This window comes from Astatotilapia calliptera, chromosome 9 (assembly GCF_964374335.1).
Source record: "Astatotilapia calliptera chromosome 9, fAstCal68.1, whole genome shotgun sequence".
Taxonomy (NCBI): domain Eukaryota; kingdom Metazoa; phylum Chordata; class Actinopteri; order Cichliformes; family Cichlidae; genus Astatotilapia; species Astatotilapia calliptera.
Genome location: NC_137430.1, coordinates 29628181 through 29649139, shown reverse-complemented (window position 1 = coordinate 29649139; position 20959 = coordinate 29628181). Strand labels below are relative to the sequence as shown.

At 41.4% G+C, this 20959-nt stretch overlaps 1 protein-coding gene and 1 long non-coding RNA gene across 4 annotated transcripts in view; one reads left to right on the top strand and one right to left on the bottom strand.

Moving 5' to 3' along the window:
* Positions 1–20259, bottom strand: part of LOC145431158 (uncharacterized) — a 59799-nt gene extending 39540 nt beyond the window's left edge. Inside the window, exons 1-4 of one of the 3 annotated variants that reach the window (XR_013911492.1) lie at positions 20111–20259; positions 13204–13309; positions 4735–5331; positions 2504–4413 (exon numbers count right to left, since the gene is read on the bottom strand). Coding sequence is in view for 2 of the 3 variants with exons in the window: in XM_080306624.1 (XP_080162750.1) it covers positions 13204–13221 (18 nt within the window). In the remaining variant the exon portion in view is untranslated. Of the gene's footprint in view, positions 1–2503; positions 4414–4734; positions 5332–13203; positions 13310–13664; positions 13789–20110 lie in introns of those variants that run through there. The other 2 variants (XM_080306624.1, XM_080306622.1) reach the window with 2 other exon arrangements.
* Positions 15311–16163, top strand: LOC145431161 (uncharacterized). The gene is made up of 3 exons (XR_013911495.1): positions 15311–15636; positions 15723–15843; positions 15975–16163. It is a non-coding gene; the product is annotated as an uncharacterized LOC145431161 (long non-coding RNA).
* Positions 20260–20959: the final 700 nt, after the last annotated feature.

Below are 20959 nucleotides of genomic sequence, written 5' to 3'. Positions count from 1 at the left end.
TTCATGTTTAGAATAAAACATCTCAGCCCCCTATCTGATAGAGGGCAGTAGTGCCTAAAATGTTGCATAATGTTGTAGAATGTTGTAGAATAGCATATGTAGGCAAGTATATTTCTCCTGTTTTTATCAAGAAGCAAAAACAAAAAGGAAAAAATAAGAAACAGGGCAGGGTTCGATGGTTGAATCATCCGTCCCCACCAATGCCACAACCAAATCTACACCCTTGCAAAGGCCTTTTAAAACTCTAGGAAGAGAATGAAGCTATTGTCAAATACCAAATCAGAGTAATCAAGTAGATCCAAAACCAGTCTAATGTTATGAGAAATGTATCTATTTCTCATAAAGCCTGATTGTGTCTCATCGATAATTGTGTCCAAGACCTCTTTAATTCTGTTAGCAAGTACTAAAGCCATAATCTCATAGTCATTCATGAGCAGACAGATGGATCTCCAACTATCAATAAGAAGTAAGTCTTTGTTTGGCTTTGGAAAAAGTGTTATGAGACCCTGAGTAAGAGTAGGAGGGAGGTTTTTATTCTCTATACTTTTTTTTTCTTTTTTTTGTGTCCCGTTTGGATCTATAGCCATCAGAATTGTTGTCTTGAGGCCAAGAAAGATGCCAAGCGGATTTATTTTACCAAGTGGATCATCATGGCCTTGCCATATTGGTCCATTTGATTGACCTTTATTATAATTATGAATTTATTTTATTTTCGGTTGCTACAAACGAGACAGACATGACTGTGGGATAGGACAGGGGGAAAGAATGAAAGAAAGAGAGGGAGAGAAAGAAAACCAAAGGGGAGAAGAGAGGGTGAGAAGGGGGGGAAGAGAGAAAAAAAAAAACTCCTGGGTCACCTGTATGGACAAAAAAAAACAGAAGAGAAAGCAAACAGCAAAGAGCAACATAATAAAAAAAAAAACAGAACCATCACAATAAACTAGCTAGCAGTAGATATCAATAGTTACTAAATAATAAACGATATTGTGCAGCACGCAAGATAGACAGCGCACAGTGTGCTTTGAGGCAGCAGCCAAGAAAGCTGTAGTCCGCGTCTGTGAATACCCATGTGTACACCTGTGTGGATCAGCATGCTTGTATTCCAAAGGTTCCTTCATGTAATGATCTGCTAGGGAGTGTGGGGAGCCACAGCCCTGTCCTCTATGGTATCAAGCAGGTATGGAGGAGATCAAAACTCCAGACATCCAGAGGCCCCCAGAACACAAGAGACCAAGGAAGACCCACAGAGGGCAGCCGCGCCACTGTCCCAGTAAGAGCTGAGGAGAGTCCCAGATGAGGGCTCACTCAGCAGCCGCGGAGCAGAAGCCAGGGGGAGTTGCAGTGACGCGCCCGTGAGCTCCGCCGGCAGCCAGCTGTGCCTGAGTGACCGAGCCCCATTCATGAACTCATGCAGGATTTAATTTTTACTGAAAGAATGTTAAATATCCAAATCCAGCTGTGTGGGTCTTTGTGCTGTCACTGTGCAATGTGGACTGTGCACCCCGAAGTTATGCAGGAGTTTCTTAAAGTGTCGCTTCAGAGACGTCTGAAGCTTGGACACAGTATAATGTGGAGCAGTTGCACACTGTTATAATGATTATTTCTTTGCATCTCTGCAGTGTTTTATGATAAAATAAAAATCAAGTGCAAAACCCTTGAAATTGATCCAGTGGTTTGTGGTTAAAAAAATTACAGAGCCCCCCAGGGGACATGGGAGAAAAAAAAAATTAGGGAGAAAAAAAAAAAATTAAGACGGACTTTTGCGAGAGCTCGCAAAAGTATTGCGAGAGCTCGCAAAACTTTCTCGCGAAAGTTGAATTCCAACAATGGCGGCAGCTACTTAGTTGTAATATTGCTCTTTCTGGGTCACAAAATACACTTTTAAGATATTTTGAGGCGTGAATGTAGTTGTGTAAACGTCAGATACCTGCTCGGTTTACAAGACATCACATATTTGCAAAAGTGCTCCGACGTTTTTGGAGATCTGACACCCACTAGCTCGAAGCTAACGGGAGGTCGAGACCTACTACAGCCGGGAGGAACACCGCTTTCCCGGCAAATCGTGCCTCGACCTCCCGGTCGGCTTCGAGCTGGCGGCCTCCGAAGAATGCGGCTAAAACTTTTGTGAGCTCTCGCAATACTTTTGCAAGAGCTCGCAAAAGTCCGTCTTAATTTTTATTTTTTTCTCCCTAATTTTTTTTTTTCCTCCCTAATTTTTTTTTCTCCCATGTCCCCTGCGGGGCTCCGTAAAAAATAGCAGTTTTATAAGCTGAGGTTGTCCATTTTCTGACTTTCTTTACATTCTGATAGTTTGTAACAATCTGAAGTGCAAGAAGAATTGTGAAGTAATTTTAAAATATTGTTCCTAATTTGGGAACAACACCACCTGCTTCCATGTCTTGCATTAATATTTTAATAACTTCTCTGCTTATTGACAATTGTTCCTCAGATAATTATATTATCTCTATTTGTACGATACGATGAAGGAAAAACAGGGTACCTCTTTGAAAGTGTTGAAACACTTGTGTAATTATTTATTTTTGCAAAATAGATGCATTATACTCTGTGCTTTTTCAAAGACAATGACACTTGGGGTTCAAATGAAAACATTGGGGTGTAACATTAATGAAATGCTCAATCATGATGAAACAGATTCTCCTGCGTCTTCAGAAAGTAAAAATAAACTAAAAGTAAACTTACTGAAAGTAAAAAAAAGGGTGAAAACTGACGTATGTGGATAAATCTGGTATATTTACACGATGAATTCAATACACATTCATATCTGACTCTGCTGCTTTGTCAACAGCAGCTGTGTTGCTTCCAGTCAGTATCACGTGCTGAGTTCTTGTGCCCTCCTCCTCCTTTGCATCCTTTTAACATTTTCATTTACAAAAATGTTGATGCACAAAATCTGCCATAAAAATCCTCATAAAACAATATTGTTTTTTGCTTCTTTTTTCATAAACGACTCATCATCATCATCTTCATCTTTGTTTAGATGCAAGAAGAATCATATAGAAATGAAAAAGGGATAAATCTTCTGACCGAACCTGCTGGGACTGTGTGAGGTCCTGAGGCTAAGAGTAAGGATTTATCCACAGGAGAGCTGCGTTCTTACAAACCATCCCACTGTGTAAACCTGACATCTGTGGAACAGCTGAGCTGTATGATGTGTACAAGGACACAAAACATTATTTACCATCAGATCCCGAGCCCTCCATGTGTTAATCAAGAAACTGCTGCTGTGCTACATCCATAAATAATGAATAAATTAGGAGCTAAAGCTAAAAGGACAGTTTATTTGTACCAGCTTCATGTCAACACATTCAAGAACATCACAGATGAAGAAACATTAAAAACTTCCACAATACATGAAGGAAGAAAAATGGTTTTTCTTTCAGGTGGTTTCAGAAAAAACAGAAACATCAAACACCTCCAAGACTCTTTTTGAAAGAACTGAAAACCTTTATTCTCATGGTCCAATCATGAGTGAACTCCCCGATGAAGCCTTGTGTGCTAAAACATGTCAGAGTTTTAAAGGTTAAACATGAGTTTCCAAAACGTTTTGCTGGAGAACAATGAACTATTTGACTGAGTTTCAATTATTTACAGACGAGCAAAAGCAGGACAGAGAAAAAAGGAAAAAACTGACTCAGTAAAACGACAGAAAATAAGATCCCATGTAAATCTGTATTATGTAGAAGTTCAGCCCAGCAACCAGTTCAGTTCAACACAAGTTTAAATGATTCTATCTGAACTCTGTGGAGCCTGATCTCAAGCTTTTTGAGTCTGACACTGAAACCAGAGGATCTTTCTGTCTCTTCAGATTCACTGTGATCCAGTGATGGGAGTGATTTCAGCCCTGAGTGATCACGCTGATGTTTGCACAGAGCAGACAATGAGGTGAATGTTTGGGCACATTGGTAACAGTGAAACAGTTTATTAGTAACGTGGGATCGTTTGTGTTCGGAGTATGAACTGAGATTCCTGAAGCTCTTGTCACACTGGTCACAGCTGTAGTTTCCTTCCATGTGTGTACGTTCATGCTTGTTACGACTACATGAATCTGAGAAGCTTTTGTCACAGTGTCTGCACTTGTGTGGTTTCTCTCCTGTGTGGACTCGTTTGTGTGTTTTAAGCTTACTTGCAGTGGTGAAGGATGACCCACACTGATCACAGAGGTGCTTTTTAACCCCACTGTGAATCAGTTCATGTTGTTTTAACTCAGTTGATGTGGGGAAGCTTCTCCCACATTCTTTGCAGTATTTCAGTTTGTCTCCAGTGTGTCTACGTTGATGTGTTAAGGGTGTGTTGGTGACTGAAAGTTTTTCCACAGAGGTCACAACGAAAGTCTTTCCCACCACCACAGTGATGACAGGGTTGAGAACTGGATCCATCTGTGTCGCTCTGCTTCTAAACAAAGACACAAAGACAGTGTAAGTCAGTCCTTCAACATTTTTATCCTGAACGTCGCCTGAAATAAAGAGCATCTCTGCAGACGTCCAATTACATTTTACTGTTTCAGTTAACACAGTTTACTGGGCTGCAATAACTACAATACTACCACCAGAATACTACAGTAATACTAAAATCATAACTGACATGAAAATCTGAATAATCACTCAGAGCTGCTTTTCCATGCAGTAGAATTGCTAACATGCTAACACAGTTTAATGAGCAGAGATGTTCCAAACAGTCAGGCTAAAATGACAAGATAACAATATAAATACATACCTCACAGTAACTGCACTTGTAGAGTCTCTTTCTGGTGTGGATCTGTTGGTGTTTTCTCAGGTAATGTGGAGCTTTAAAAGTCTTCTCACACAAGTCACATTTATAAGGTCTCTGCTCAGTGTGGCTAAACATGTGTTGTTTTAACTGTGTGTCTGTTATAAACTCTTTGCCACACTGTTCACAGCAGTACACATCATGTCTGGTGTGAATGCGTAGGTGTATATTTCGGTGCCCTCTCTGGCTGAAAGTTTTTCCACAGATGTCACAGCTGTATGCCTTAATTCCAGAGTGGGTAACTAGATGACTCTGTAAGTTGCTACTGCGATTAAAAGCTCTGCCACACTGATCACAGCTGTACGCTTTAACTCCACTGTGGATGAGTTGGTGTGTTTTTAGGGAACGCTTCCTGGAAAAAGACTTTCCACACAAGTCACAGCTGAATGGTCTCTCTCCAATGTGGATGACCTGATGCTGTTTTAGATGACACTTGGAAATAAAACCCATCCCACACTCGTCACAGGTGTGTTTTTTCTCTCTCTTTCTTCTGTGAGGTTTGTCGGCCTCCTGAGAGCGCTGACTTCTCGCTCCATGTTGGTCCTGCAGTGACAGAGATACAAACAGAGGCAGTGAGTGAAATGCAGTCGTGGAACAAACTCAACCTTCAAACTCCCTCCATTAACACTAGTTTTAAACCTGAAGGTGGAGTGTGGCACCAAACACCTTAAAGGTCTCTTATCCCTACCTGCTGGTAGTTCTAACACATTAGATCCAACCTGCTGTTAAAAATAATTCATGATTGTTTAAACACTAAAATCAAGCCCATCCCTCCTGATTGTACACACACACACACACACACACACACACACACACACACACACACACACACACACACAATTATTCAGTGATAATAAATCCTATGTTTGTTTATTCAAGAAGAACCCCATTAGCTTCCACAACAGATGTTGCTCGTCTTCCATCAAATACAATCACATAAAATATTATACAATAAAGTGGAATCAAGATATCCACATAATTTGGCTCTTACATCCACAGTGAGGTTTCACAATTAAAATATAAGCAATCAACAATAATAATAATAATAATAATAATATTATCAATAACATTGAGGCACATTACAGAAATTTCAAAAACAAATCATCTCTTACAATATTTACAACAACTAAAAGTTCTGTAAATCGGCTTTTAAATGTTCATTGAAGTTTTGAATAGTTGCTAATTCTCTAATTTTATAAGGCAATTTATTCCACCTGAAAGTTGCTCTAAATATAACAGTTTTACAAAAAGTTACTTTTAACTCGAGGATTTACTAAATTGCAGTTTGTTGAAAATCGTATAATATCATTATGTATTTCATCTGGATACTGCAGCTGAGCAAAAATAAATGTGGCGTGTTTAACAGAATTGCGTTCTTTATAACTACAAGTAAGCCATAGAATATTTTAGCCTGTACAGGAAGCCAAGAAAGCTGATAATGCATTTTATCGATATTCGTATTAGAGATGGCACGATGCCACTTTTTAATGTCCAATACCGATATCATATGGATATCTGCCGATACGAATCCGATAGCGTTTTTTGTAATCAATAAAACAGTTTTTTAAATAAAAATCTTGCTGCATTTTGTATAAGTCAGTGGTTCTTAACCTGGGTTCGATCGAACCCTAGGGGTTTGGTGAGTCGGTCTCAGGGGTTCGGCAGAGCCTCCACTGCGGAGGTCGCAGAGGTCCAGCCACGCCCGAATTATCGTGTAAATTTGTGATGACACGCCCCCTTCTGGCCATCACTGGCTGCAGACGATCATGCTACACTGCTTGGCCAATCAGGGGTGCGGGGAATGTAGCGCGCGCAGTAGTCAACATGTGAATGTCGTGGTAGTACTTCGCGTGATTTTTTTTTTAACATTTTAATCCATACTAACTATGTCGGGCAAAAAAAGAAAGTGGTTGGACGAATATGTACAATATGGATTTACATGTATCATGGAACGTGATGGGAGTGAGCATCCTATCTGCATGATTTGCAACGCCAAGTTGAGCAACTCTAGTCTCGCACCGGCAAAACTAAAGGAACACTTCTTGAAGCTGCATGGAGACGGGGAATACAAGAACACAACACTTGCTGAATTCAAGGTGAAGAGAGCCAGATTCGATGAAAGGCCCACTCTGCCTGCTCTTGGATTTGTACCCGTTAACAAACCGATCCTCACAGCATCGTACGAAGTTGCTTACCTGATCGCAAAGCAGGGCAAGCCACACACCATTGGTGAAACACTCGTGAAACCAGATGGCAAATCTGATACTCGGAACAGCGGCCGAAGGTAAATTATCACAAATTCCTCTTTCAAATGACACCGTCAGCGACAGAATAGAAGACATGAGTAAAGACATCTTGGCTCAAGTAGTCGCCGATCTGATTTCAAGCCCGGCAAAATTCAGCCTTCAGCTCGATGAGAGCACAGACGTTGCTAATCTAAGCCAGCTTACTGTTTTTGTGCGCTATGTGAAAGATGACATGATAAAAGAAGATTTTTTATTTTGTAAGCCTCTTACAACAACAACTAAGGCAGCCGATGTGAAGAAGCTTGTGGATGACGTCTTCGGAGACAACAATTTTTCAGGGGACATGGTTTCTGCAGTTTGTACAGACGTTATGGAAACGACGAACAGAGAACAACAACTTTGCAAACTTCCCCCTTCTGGACAACTGTGTAAGTAAGGTCGAAGATGTGTCTGGAATCGGAGATGTTTCTGTATCCACGGAACTGAAGCAAACAATTGCAACGCACTTAGATGAGCTTGCAAAGTCTCTCGACAGATATTTCCCTACAAGAGAGTCATATCCAGCATGGGTGAGACAGCCGTTCACGTTTGCTGTTGAGACAGCAGATGTCAATGATGAATACCTTGACGAATTCATTGAAATTCAGCAGAGCCAGGTTCAACAGCAACTCTTCAGAACAACAACACTCTCAACGTTTTGGTGTCGACAAATGGACGAGTATCCAGTTATTGCTAAGAAAGCCGTGGATTTTTTTATACCATTTGTTACAACATATCTTTGCAAGCAATCCTTTTCGACGATGCTGGACATAAAAACGAAGAAAAGGAACAGACTTTTCTGTGAAAATGACATGAGACTGGCACTTGCCAAGGTGAAGCCACGCATATCTGAACTGGTCTCTCAAAGGCAACAGCAAAAGTCACACTGATTTGCAGGTATGTAATTTGTTGTAAGTTCATGCACTGTGTTGGTTTTGTTCTTTGAACAAGGTGATGTTCATGTACGGCTCATTTTGTGCACCAGTAAAAAAACATATCTATGTCTTGAATTTGAAAAAAAATAATTTTTTTCACTAAAGAGGGGTTCGGTGAATGCGCATATGAAACTGGTGGGGTTCGGTACCTCCAACAAGGTTAAGAACCACTGGTATAAGTTCATACTCAAGTTTTAAAAACAAGACACTAAAGCTATTCCGTTATACCAAATGAGCCCTTTCCTCTACTCCCTCTTCACCCACGACTGCAGACCTGCCGATGGTTCTAACACCATCATTAAGTTTGCAGATGACACCACGGTGATTGGCCTCATCAGTGACAACGATGAGGCCGCCTACAGGGAGGAGGTGGATGGTCTGGCTGAGTGGTGCGACACAAACAACCTGCTGCTTAACACCGAGAAGACCAAGGAGCTCATCGTGGACTACAGGAGCAATGCTGACCCACATCCACCCATCTACATTAAGGGGACGGCTGTGGAGCGTGTGAGCAGCTTCAAGTTCCTGGGAGTCCACATCTCCGAGGATCTCATCTGGACGACCAACTGCTCCAAGCTGGTCAAGAAGGCTCACCAGCACCTCTTCTTCTTGAGGACTCCAAGGAAGAACCACCTGTCCTCAGACATCCTGGTGAACTTCTATCGCTGCACCATCGAGAGCATCCTGACCAACTGTATAACAGTCTGGTACGGGAACTGCTCTGCCTCGGACCGGAAGGCGTTGCAGAGAGTTGTGAAAACTGCCCAGCGCATCGCCGGAGCACCACTTCCTGCCATAAAAGACATCTATAGGAAGCGGTGTCTGAAAAGGGCTGGGAAAATCATCAAAGACCCCAGTCACCCATCACATTGACTCTTCACCCTCCTGCCCTCTGGGAGGCGCTACAGGAGCCTCCGGACTAAGACCACCAGGAACCGGAACAGCTTCTTCCCCACAGCTGTCAGACTCCTGAACTCTGCCTCCTGACATCTGACCCACGTTAAACTCACGGACTGAACATACACACACCCACAACCACCTACACACACACACACAATGGACAACTGTACCCTCAAACACACAATAATAACATTGACTGAACCACCACTCACAACCACTTGCACTTTATACAGCCTCTGTAGAAATTATCCACATATCTCACTTATCTTAACTGCACCACTGTATAAATAATCATTCTGTAAAATACGATAATTTTTAATTCAACAACTGTTTATAACTTGCATATTTCCCATTTCTGTATAGCTGTACATCTCATATTTCTGTATAGTTTTTCCTATTTATATCCTGTTCATAGCTTGTACTCACTACAGCCTGTACATACTTATAGTTATAGCATATTCATAACATACTTCATACCGTGTACATTATAACATACCATAATAGACCCATTTCTGTAATATACTTACATATCTATATTATTGCTAATATATCTATATCATGGCTAAAGCACTTCTGGATGGAAGCAAACTGCATTTCGTTGCCCTGTACCTGTGACATGTGCAATGACAATAAAGTTGAATTCTATTCTATTCAAATATTTTATAGTTCAGCAACACACATCAATCTAATAAACTTAAACCTGCACCATCCTTCCTATTCTAGTATTATAAAGAGTACTTATCAGAAATATTAAACAACCTAACTAATAGAGTTGCCAACTCCCAGCAAAAATCTCCCAGAACCACCCCCGCCCTCATGATGCTTAATCGACATAATCAACTTTAATTTAATGCACGTGTACATCAAATGCACAGAAATAATCAATCATGTTTCCACAATAATTACCACATTTCCCGGACTACAATGCGCACCTGAATATTAGCCGCACAAGCTAGAATCAGGGGAAAATCCTGTTTCGCACATACAGTGGGGCAAAAAAGTATTTAGTCAGCCACCGATTGTGCAAGTTCCCCCACTTAAAATAATGACAGAGGTCAGTAATTTGCACCAGAGGTACACTTCAACTGTGAGAGACAGAATGTAAAAAAAAAAAAATCCATGAATTCACATGGTAGGATTTGTAAAGAATTTATTCGTAAATCAGGGTGGAAAATAAGTATTTGGTCACCTCAAACATGGAAAATCTCTGGCTCTCACAGACCTGTAACGTCTTCTGTAAGACGCTTTTCTGTCCCCCACTCGTTACCTGTATGAATGGCACCTGTTTGAACTCATCATTTGTATAAAAGACACCTGTCCACAGCCTCAAACAGTCAGACTCCAAACTCCGCCATGGCCAAGACCAAAGAGCTTTCGAAGGACACCAGGAAAAGTATTGTAGACCTGCACCAGACTGGGAAGAGTGAATCTACAATAGACAAGCAGTTTGGTGTGAAAAAAATCAACTGTGGGAGCAATCATCAGGAAATGGAAGACATACAAGACCACTGATAATCTCCCACGATCTGGGGCTCCACGCAAGATCTCATCCCGTGGGGTCAAAATGATCATGAGAACGGTGAGCAAAGATCCCAGAACCACACGGGGGGACCTGGTGAATGACCTGCAGAGAGCTGGGACCAAAGTAAGAAAGGTCACCATCAGTAACACACTACAACGGCAGGGAATCAAATCCCGCAGTGCCAGACGTGTTCCGCTGCTGAAGCCAGTGCATGTCCAGGCCCATCTGAAGTTTGCCAGAGAGCACATGGATGATACAGCAGAGGATTGGGAGAATGTCATGTGGTCAGATGAAACCAAAGTAGAACTTTTTGGTATAAACTCAACTCGTCATGTTTGGAGGACGAAGAATACTGAGTTGCATCCCAAGAACACCATACCTACTGTGAAGCATGGGGGTGGAAACATCATGCTATGGGGCTCTTTTTCTGCCAAGGGGACAGGACGACTGATCCGTGTTAAGGACAGAATGAATGGGGCCATGTATCCTGAGATTTTGAGCCAAAACTTCCTTCCATCAGTGAGAACTTTGAAGATGAAACGAGGCTGGGTCTTCCAACATGACAATGATCCAAAACACACCGCCCGGGCAACAAAGGAGTGGCTCCGTAAGAAGCATTTGAAAGTCCTGGAGTGGCCTAGCCAGTCTCCAGACCTCAACCCCATAGAAAATCTGTGGCGGGAGTTGAAAGTCCGTGTTGCTCGGCGACAGCCCCAAAACATCACTGCTCTCGAGAAGATCTGCATGGAGGAATGGGCCAAAATACCAGCTACTGTGTGTGCAAACCTGGTAAAGACCTATAGTAAACGTTTGACCTCTGTTATTGCAAACAAAGGTTATGTTACAAAGTATTGAGTTGTATTTTTGTTATTGACCAAATACTTATTATCCACCCTGATTTACGAATAAATTCTTTACAAATCCTACCATGTGGATTCATGGATTTTTTTTTTCACATTCTGTCTCTCACAGTTGAAGTGTACCTCTGGTGCAAATTACTACTAAACATAATTCACAAAATTAAAAATCTTTCATCACACCCCTTTTATTAATATTTTGAAAAACAAGTTATGGTACATATTTGCATAACTTTTTAGGTATATGTACAAGTAGCGGTAATTACAAGTACGAAACATGTGCTGTGCTTCATAAACAAGTAACAAATGTAGTACATAACAATAACCTACAGCACACCAGAAACATTGATTCGGCCTACCTTTTAGGCTCAGGTGCAGTGACACGGCTTTAACTAGAGCTGGGCGATAGAACGATAATGATATGTATCGCGATATAACTTTTACTCGATAGAGAAATTAAACTATCGCGATAGACCTCGCCGTTCTTGTCCTCTTAAAAAAAAAAAAAAAGTCAGCCAATCCAAATTAAGTAGCGCAGAGCCGAACCAATCACAGCCGCAGCGTCACGTCGCGTGACTTGTTACATACAGCACAAGTGCCAAGCCGCACGTGTGTTTGTTTGGGAAGCAGCCAGCGGGTAATGGAGCCAGCGGGTAATGGAGGAAATGAGTGTGCCGACTAGAAAAATCAACCGAGCGTGACCGAAGAGAAAACAGATGATGGTTCCAATGCCGGAGAGATTGTCGAACGGAAGAGCCATAGAAGTTCCGTAGTGTGACGGTATTTCGGCTATTTCAAGTCTGACAAAAAACAGAGTAGCGTGCACTGTAAATTGTGCCGAAAGCAAGTCTGGAAATACAATAAACTGGTGCATGCGTCACACTGTGCACCACGTTATTGTTTCGGTGAAATGAATTTCTACAATACTGTTACTGTTAATTCTACTCTCTGCAGTGTTTAAATGCTTACATATACACACAGTTACTGTCCCTCCACACATACGACTCGGTTCTGCTTCTATGCCCCAGCTTTGTTTACTTTTTCCCACCGAGGCTTCTAGACTTCTGATTGGCCAACATTTCTGCACGGTTAGGAATCTAGCGCCACCTGCTGCTTTGGCATGTTCATAGCAGCGTTTTCCTTCATTTCTCCCTTTATGTGCGGACGGGATTATTTTTTAAAACGAAAACGGAAAATCTCCGTTTTCACAAATACCCGTGTACGTGTGGACGTAGCCTCAGTCTCTGACTGGAAGCGCTAATTCGTCATTCGGCTTTTGTCAGACTAAAGTAACTGTTAAAACTGTTTGAAAAGCTAAGCTATACAACAAGGAGAGATTGAGAATTTCCTTTTAGTTCTCAGTTTATTTGATATTGACAAAAGTTAGTCAGTTTTGTCTGTTCTTCTGTAAAACAAACTAAGATTTATTTTTAGAATTAATATTTTGTTTCTAAGTGGAATTGACAATTTAGTCTGTTTCGTTTGTTCTATTTTGAAACTTAAACGCTTTAGCGGCTGCCTTTTGTGTAGTTTGCAATATTTGCCTTTATTTATCTGAAAAAGTCTCATGTTCCTTAAGTACATCTACCCTGTTGAACTTCATCCATCCATTCGCGTCCGCTTAATGGATGAACTTATTATGGGAAATAAATATTTAAATAAAAACAAGCTGCTGATTATTTCACATTTTACTTGTGAGCAACGGCACATTTAAATCTTACAAATATAGTTATTTGGCTTATATCGTGATAGATATCGTTATCGCCTGAAATGAAAAAAACATATCGTGATATGAAAAAATCTCATATCGCCCAGCTCTAGCGTCAATTATATCATCAGTTATATCATTATCGCAAATTTTCAAATGTATATCATGATAAATATTTTTGGTCATATCGCCCTGCTCTGTCTGTCACCTTCTGTGTTGAGCTCATTGTTTCCTCTGTAGTGGCTGAGCTGAGTCCAAGTAGCTGAAAATGTTCCTCTGCTGCTCCGTCAGACTCTTCTCCTCCTGCTGATCAGCTGGGACACAAAACAGATCTTTGTTAGGCTCCACACTGCACTGAAGAGTCAAAGTGTCTCATATGTTCATCTGACAAGTTAAAAGAACACATTTTTGGCAACTTATTGGAAACAAACACAAAAGGTTTGCGCACCGATACAAAATTTAGCAGTATATATATTTATTTATTAGGGGTGCAGCAATACACAAAATTCACGGTTCAGTTCGGTTCGATACTTTGGTGTCACGGTTCGATATTTTTTCGATACCAAAAAAAAAATGTTCATGCCTTTTTAATTTGTCATTTATTAAATTTTCACGGCACATTCTACACCACATCTCTGCGCGTTCATCATTTGTTTGAAGCCAGCTCACCTCCTGCAACTACTTTTCCGAGAATACGCGCTTCTTTTGTGGTTCGGACTTCTGACATTTCTTTGGAGGTGGAGGAACATCACAGTAATTGCTTAAAGGAGCTTCTTCAACATCTGTAAGAGTTCTAAACAAATGTCTAACGATTAATAAGACGATGCCAGAGGAATTGGTGCGCAAATTATCATCACTCACCAATCAGTACTGTCGCTCTCTATACACAGTTCACGCGATTGCAAAGTGAAAGCAAAAAAACAAGCGCAAATTCAAACGCGATTTCAATATGTCACATATTGACAGTGGCTCACCGATGCCAATGACATAATTACCCAGCTACATTTCCGAAAGAATGCAAAAGCATTGACATATATTTTTCCTTCCTACAATAGCCGGACAGGCAGGGAAGAGATAGATTTTGGTAGCCCGACTGGAAAAATCGCTAGCCCCGGGACGTCGGGCTAGCGATTTTGCGAGCCCTGTATCTGATTGAGGAATCACTCATCTTTGGAAAAGAGAGTTTATTACAGAGAAATGGCTCTTTCCAAAATAAAAGCTATACTATACGCTTCTTCTGGGCTATATTCTCAGCAGCATATTAAACATACCAGGTCCCCATAAGGAGGATCATGTGCTAACGGCTGTCTAAATGACTCGGGTAAAGTTAGTAGCGTGCTTGTTGTTTTTGTCTGCTTCCACTTGTCTTTGCACTAGGATGATGTTGGCGTAAATGTGCAGTCATATTCGTTGTGTTCCCACTAGTGCTGTCAGGGTTAATCTTGTTGAAATGACGTTAACGCCACAACACGGCAAATCTCCCTTAACGAGCTACCGCGGATCGCCCCATGCGTGGGGCTGGACGGTGTTCCAGATCTACTGGCGTTTAGATCAACTGGCGTTAGTCGAACAGATGTGTGGCAGTCTTGCGCTTCAGGAGCTGCTACCGACAAACAAGCAAAAAAACGCCAAATGTGTCACCTGTGACACTTGTGAGGTTATCTCAAACACACTCCGTCAGTCGTGATGCTGTTGAACAACAAAATGTTTAAAAATGTGGCGAGTTTACCTGGTGATATCCTCATTCGCGACGCGATTGCGAAAACAGCAAACAATTAACACCACGCCGACGTTGTTCACAGGAGAGCAAGAGTAAACGATCGGGAGACTCTTGTCGTCGTTATCGTTCCCCTCGCACGGTTTATTTCTCCGAATTCAGCGTTTTTGCTTCACAACTACAGCGAGCAGTTTACTTTGTGCACGATGATGGACTCGAGTCAACCAGCGCCACCTCTGGCCAAGTGCCACAGCCGACAGCCAGATCAACCTGTGACACACATCTGCACCACGTTTGAATTCGTGTCATGCACAACACATTTGTACCTTTCAATTGTGTCTGTTTGTGCGTCATGCAAATAAACCTTTGAAAAGAATGAAATGACACTAATATTTCACTAGTGTTGTAACATCACATGTCGTTAGCGTAGTCTGTCTGTGACTTTTCTCTGTGAACAAACATTTTAGAGTTGGCTGTTATATACAGTCTGTATAAGTGTGGTTAATCTAATAAACATTTGTAAGGAGATGGCAGTTACTAGTGATGGGACATTCTGTATCGAGGCTTCGGAGCGTGTGTCGAGTAATGGAGGGGGCGTTTCCGCGAAGCGCGTATCGAGGCTTGCTTCATTTATGGGAGGAGCTGAAAATGATGACGTCCGAAGCCTCGCTGCCCGGCTGTACCACGTGACTGGTTCATGAAGTGGTTCGAACTTTGCCGCGAGATATGACAGCGATATAAACCCCTCAGACTTCATTCAAAAATGTGGGTGTTTGATGGAGAGTTGCAGTTAGTGAGAGTTTGGAGACCGTTTGGAGGTTTATGAGAGTGAGGAGAGAAAGTCGGGAGAGAATGGAGCCAGCTAAGAAGAGGAGGATGTCCTCCCCTGTGTGGGAACATTTTGATCTTATTCCTCCCAACAAGGTATGTAAATTTCTACAGAAGATGTATTTTCATGATACTGATGGTGCAATACAATTTATGTTGAGCTGTCTTGACTTTTGTACAAGGTGAAGTGTTTTCTATGTGCCAGGGAGCTGGGATATAACAACAACAACACCTTATCCATGCTTAGGCACTACAGAGCTTTGCATGAGAATAAGGGGGACACCGATTGTGGAGCAAGACCAGGTGAGCCATCAAATGCAATGATAATATAGGATGCAGTAATGTTACTAAATGATATAACAATATTATACAACTGTTATAAGTTACGTGTGTGATATTTATATTTGTGCTTTATCTTTATTGTCTTTCCTCAGGAGAACAATCTCAAATAGATGAAGACCTGGTCAGCATGGTGATTGAGGACTCCCAGCCATTTAGCATTGTGGAGGACAAAGGATTCAAAAGATTTGTTAAATCATTAAATCCTAGCTATGTTCTCCCCACTAAAAAGGTCATAAAAGCAGTGAAAATTTAGTTTTTACAGAATAAAATGTGAACAGGCAGTGTGTAGCTGTCCATACCTCAACGTTACAAAAGCACAACCACTGTCCACACCCCAACCACACCTCACCTCACAGTAAATGATCATTTCCATTTCAAGCATTTCCAAATAATCATTTCCCATACTGCCACTATAAATATACACAGTATACTGCCATCACTACAATATACATGTTTTACACACTCCTTTTGTTGTTGACATTTACAGGCTGTGTGCAAAATGCCACACTCTTCAAATTCATGGCAGCTATTATTTTTACGTCCAGTAGGTGTCCTGCTAGAGCAAATGAAGCTTCATGAAGCTTCGCGTTGGGGTGAACCAATTGGATGAAAAGCTTCAGTGCTTCATGGGGCTTCATCTGCCCATCACTAGCAGTTACTGTGAATGTACAGCAGGTGATTAGTAATAAACAGTCAGACAATGACTCTGACAATCTCATTCAGTCTTGCAGATCGAATGCACCTTCTGTGGAAAGTGGTACCACACAGTGTGTGTGGACTTCCCCTGTGCAGAAGGCGACTACAAATGTTGTGGGTGCTAAATAAACAGAAAGAATTGATCCCTGTTGTCTTTGCTTACTGATTGTTTTTAGCGTTGACAATCCACATTGCTGGCATTGCATCTTTCAACATGTTTGTGGGTAGATCTGGATGTACCAGGGGTAAGTGCAGCCACTCAGCCTCTACTTAATGTGATCCTAGAAACAGGTGCAGATGTGTCACAAGTTAATCTAGTAGTAGGCTGTGGTACTTGGCCACAGGTGGCAGCAGTGGACTGACCTCCATTGGAGACTGCTCCAGCTGCTGTGTGATAGTGGATCTGCTACAAATTGAAGATCATAAGCAAGTTTTGGAAATCAACCCTTGTATTATGTTGAAGAACAAACAATTGACATTGATTTTGTTGCGGGTCATTCTGACCCATACTGTGTAAATCCACTCAGAATTATCCAAAAACAGCAATAAAACAATAGCAACTTTATTTTCCATCTGATAAACATGTAGAACACAGACAGTTAGACTTTCCATAAGTATTTTAGGAACAATTTGGTTTTTCGTTCTTACAAACACATTTCTTTTGAACTTGCCCAAATTCTCAGTTTTTCAATGCTCAACATTTTCTATTTTGTCTACATGATGGACAGAATGTAACTGTGTGCTTTCTGCAGATGTACTTCTTGCATTTCTTACAAAAAGTGCTTGTTTTCAAACAGGAACCTTCCTAACTAAGATTTAAAACAAAAGATTTCTACGTCTCCTCCAGTCTCACAAACAGATGACAAACCAAGCGACACACCTGAGTCACTGACTTTCTTAAATCCACTCACTCTCACTGGCTGTTTATTACTAATCACTGTAACTGCTGTGAATTCACAGTAACTGCCATCTCCTTACAAATCTTCATTAGATTAACCACACTTATACAGACTGTATATAACTACCAACTCTCCAGCCATGTTGATGGATTGCCTATATTGGCTGGAAATACAGGGAGTGCAGAATTATTAGGCAAGTTGTATTTTTGAGGAATAATTTTATTATTGAACAACAACCATGTTCTCAATGAACCCAAAAAACTCATTAATATCAAAGCTGAATGTTTTTGGAAGTAGTTTTTAGTTTGTTTTTAGTTTTAGCTATTTTAGGGGGATATCTGTGTGTGCAGGTGACTATTACTGTGCATAATTATTAGGCAACTTAACAAAAAACAAATATATACCCATTTCAATTATTTATTTTTACCAGTGACACCAATATAACATCTCCACATTCACAAATATACATTTCTGACATTCAAAAACAAAACAAAAACAAATCAGCGACCAATATAGCCACCTTTCTTTGCAAGGACACTCAAAAGCCTGCCATCCATGGATTCTGTCAGTGTTTTGATCTGTTCACCATCAACATTGCGTGCAGCAGCAACCACAGCCTCCCAGACACTGTTCAGAGAGGTGTACTGTTTTCCCTCCTTGTAAATCTCACATTTGATGATGGACCACAGGTTCTCAATGGGGTTCAGATCAGGTGAACAAGGAGGCCATGTCATTAGGGTATAAAAGAAGAAAAACTTTCTTGTCAGCCACGCTGTGGAGTACTTGGACGCGTGTGATGGAGCATTGTCCTGCATGAAAATCATGTTTTTCTTGAAGGATGCAGACTTCTTCCTGTACCACTGCTTGAAGAAGGTGTCTTCCAGAAACTGGCAGTAGGACTGGGAGTTGAGCTTGACTCCATCCTCAAGCCGAAAAGGCCCCACAAGCTCATCTTTGATGATACCAGCCCAAACCAGTACTCCACCTCCACCTTGCTGGCGTCTGAGTCGGCCTGGAGCTCTCTGCCCTTTACCAATCCAGCCACGGGCCCATCCATCTGGCCCATCAAGACTCACTCTCATTTCATCAGTCCATAAAACCTTAGAAAAACCAGTCTTGAGATATTTCTTGGCCCAGTCTTGACGTTTCAGCTTGTGTGTCTTGTTCAGTGGTGGTCGTCTTTCAGCCTTTCTTACCTTGGCCATGTCTCTGAGTATTGCACACCTTGTGCTTTTGGGCACTCCAGTGATGTTGCAGCTCTGAAATATGGCCAAACTGGTGGCAAGTGGCATCTTGGCAGCTGCACGCTTGACTTTTCTCAGTTCATGGGCAGTTATTTTGCGCCTTGGTTTTTCCACACGCTTCTTGCGACCCTGTTGACTATTTTGAATGAAACGCTTGATTGTTCGATGATCACGCTTCAGAAGCTTTGCAATTTTGAGACTGCTGCATCCCTCTGCAAGATATCTCACTATTTTTGACTTTTCTGAGCCTGTCAAGTCCTTCTTTTGACCCATTTTGCCAAAGGAAAGGACGTTGCCTAATAATTATGCACACCTGATATAGGGTGTTGATGTCATTAGACCACACCCCTTCTCATTACAGAGATGCACATCACCTAATATGCTTAATTGGTAGTAGGCTTTCGAGCCTATACAGCTTGGAGTAAGACAACATGCATGAAGAGGATGATGTGGACAAAATACTCATTTGCCTAATAATTCTGCACTCCCTGTATTCATTTCCAGGGAAAAGACACAGACAGACGATGCTTACAGGATGTGATGTGACAACACTAATGAAATATTGATGTGTCATATTTGTCCAAGGCGTATTTCACTGTTATGGAAAAAGAGAATATTAAAATCATGATGACCAAGTGGTGATTTCTATGACTTTGTGTATATAATTTGGAATTTTTTATCACTGTAGGCCAATAAGGAATATATGATATCATTTCATTCTTTTCAAAGGTTTATTTGCATGACGCACAAACAGACACAAAGGTACAAATGTGTTGTGCATGACACGAATTCAAACGTGCTGCAGATGTGTGTCACAGGTTGATCTGGCTGTCGGCTGTGGCACTTGGCCAGAGGTGGCGCCGGTTGACTCGACTCCATGTTAGTGCACAAAGTAAACTGCTCGCTTTAGCTGTGAAGCAAAAACGCTGAATTCGGAGAAATAAACCGTGCGAGGGGAACGATAACGACGACAAGAGTCTCCCGATCGTTTACTCTTGCTGTCCTGTGAACAACATCGGCGTGGTGTTACTTGTTTGCTGTTTTCGCGATCGCGTCGCGCATGAGGATATCACCAGGTAAACTCGCCACATTTTTAAACATTTTGTTGTTCAACAGCATCACGACTGACGGAGTGTGTTTGAGACAACCTCACAAGTGTCACAGATGACACATTTGGCGTTTTTTGCTGGTTTGTCGGTAGCAGCTCCTGAAACGCAAGACTGCCACACATCTGTTCGACCAACGCCAGTTGATCTAAACGCCAATAGATCTGGAACACCGTCCAACACGTTAACGAGCTAACTGCTAACACACTAGCTCCCACCCATGTAATTGAGCATTGCTGGCACATCCGACATACTGTTTTACTTTAGTCCATGACGCGCTTACCTTCAGGGTCATACGTCACATGAAAAACAAAATAGTTCCAAACGCCAGATCTGAATCAGGGTGGGGGAGGTTCAATTTCCCGTGTTGAAAGGAGAGCTTAACTTCTGCCTAGCTAGCTTGCCCTGCGCTCAGTGAATCTGCGTTCGACTACTCCGCCTAGGCTGCACTGTCGAGCGCAGAGCCCCTGAGCTCAACACAGAGAGCATCGTCAGAAGGAAAGTTGATAAAATAAATTAAAAATTTTGTATTATATATACAAATATATATATATATATATAAGTCCCCCCAAAATAGGTCCACTTGCAGGGTTGTTGTTGGTTGTTGCTGTGTGTCTGTTCTGCTCCTGCTGTCGTCTATCACAATGAGTACCACCTCATAAAATATATGGCTCTTGAAGTACAGCCCTAATTTCCGACATTAAAGTACAGTAGTTTAGGCCTATTTAACACCATATACAGTTTACCTGAAACAATTTCATTTCATATATGAATGTTATTCATTTTAACGGTCAGAATGTGACAGGGGTTAAATAATAACAACTGTACTGCATTAAAACTCCACAGCAGGTGGGATATCCAGTCTTTTAAGTGATGACCTGATGAAACTTGCTTCCAGGTCCAAACTACATTTATAAAGGCTGCTGTGTTTTTAACATTTTTTAATGCTTTGTATTTTTTTCTATTTTACAGTGGCTTGCAAAAGTATTCGGCCCCCTTGAACTTTCCCACATTTTGTCACATTACAGCCACAAACATGAATCAATTTTATTGGAATTCCACGTGAAAGACCAACACAACGTGGTGTAGACGTGAGACGTGGAAGGAAAATCATACATGATTCCAAACATAT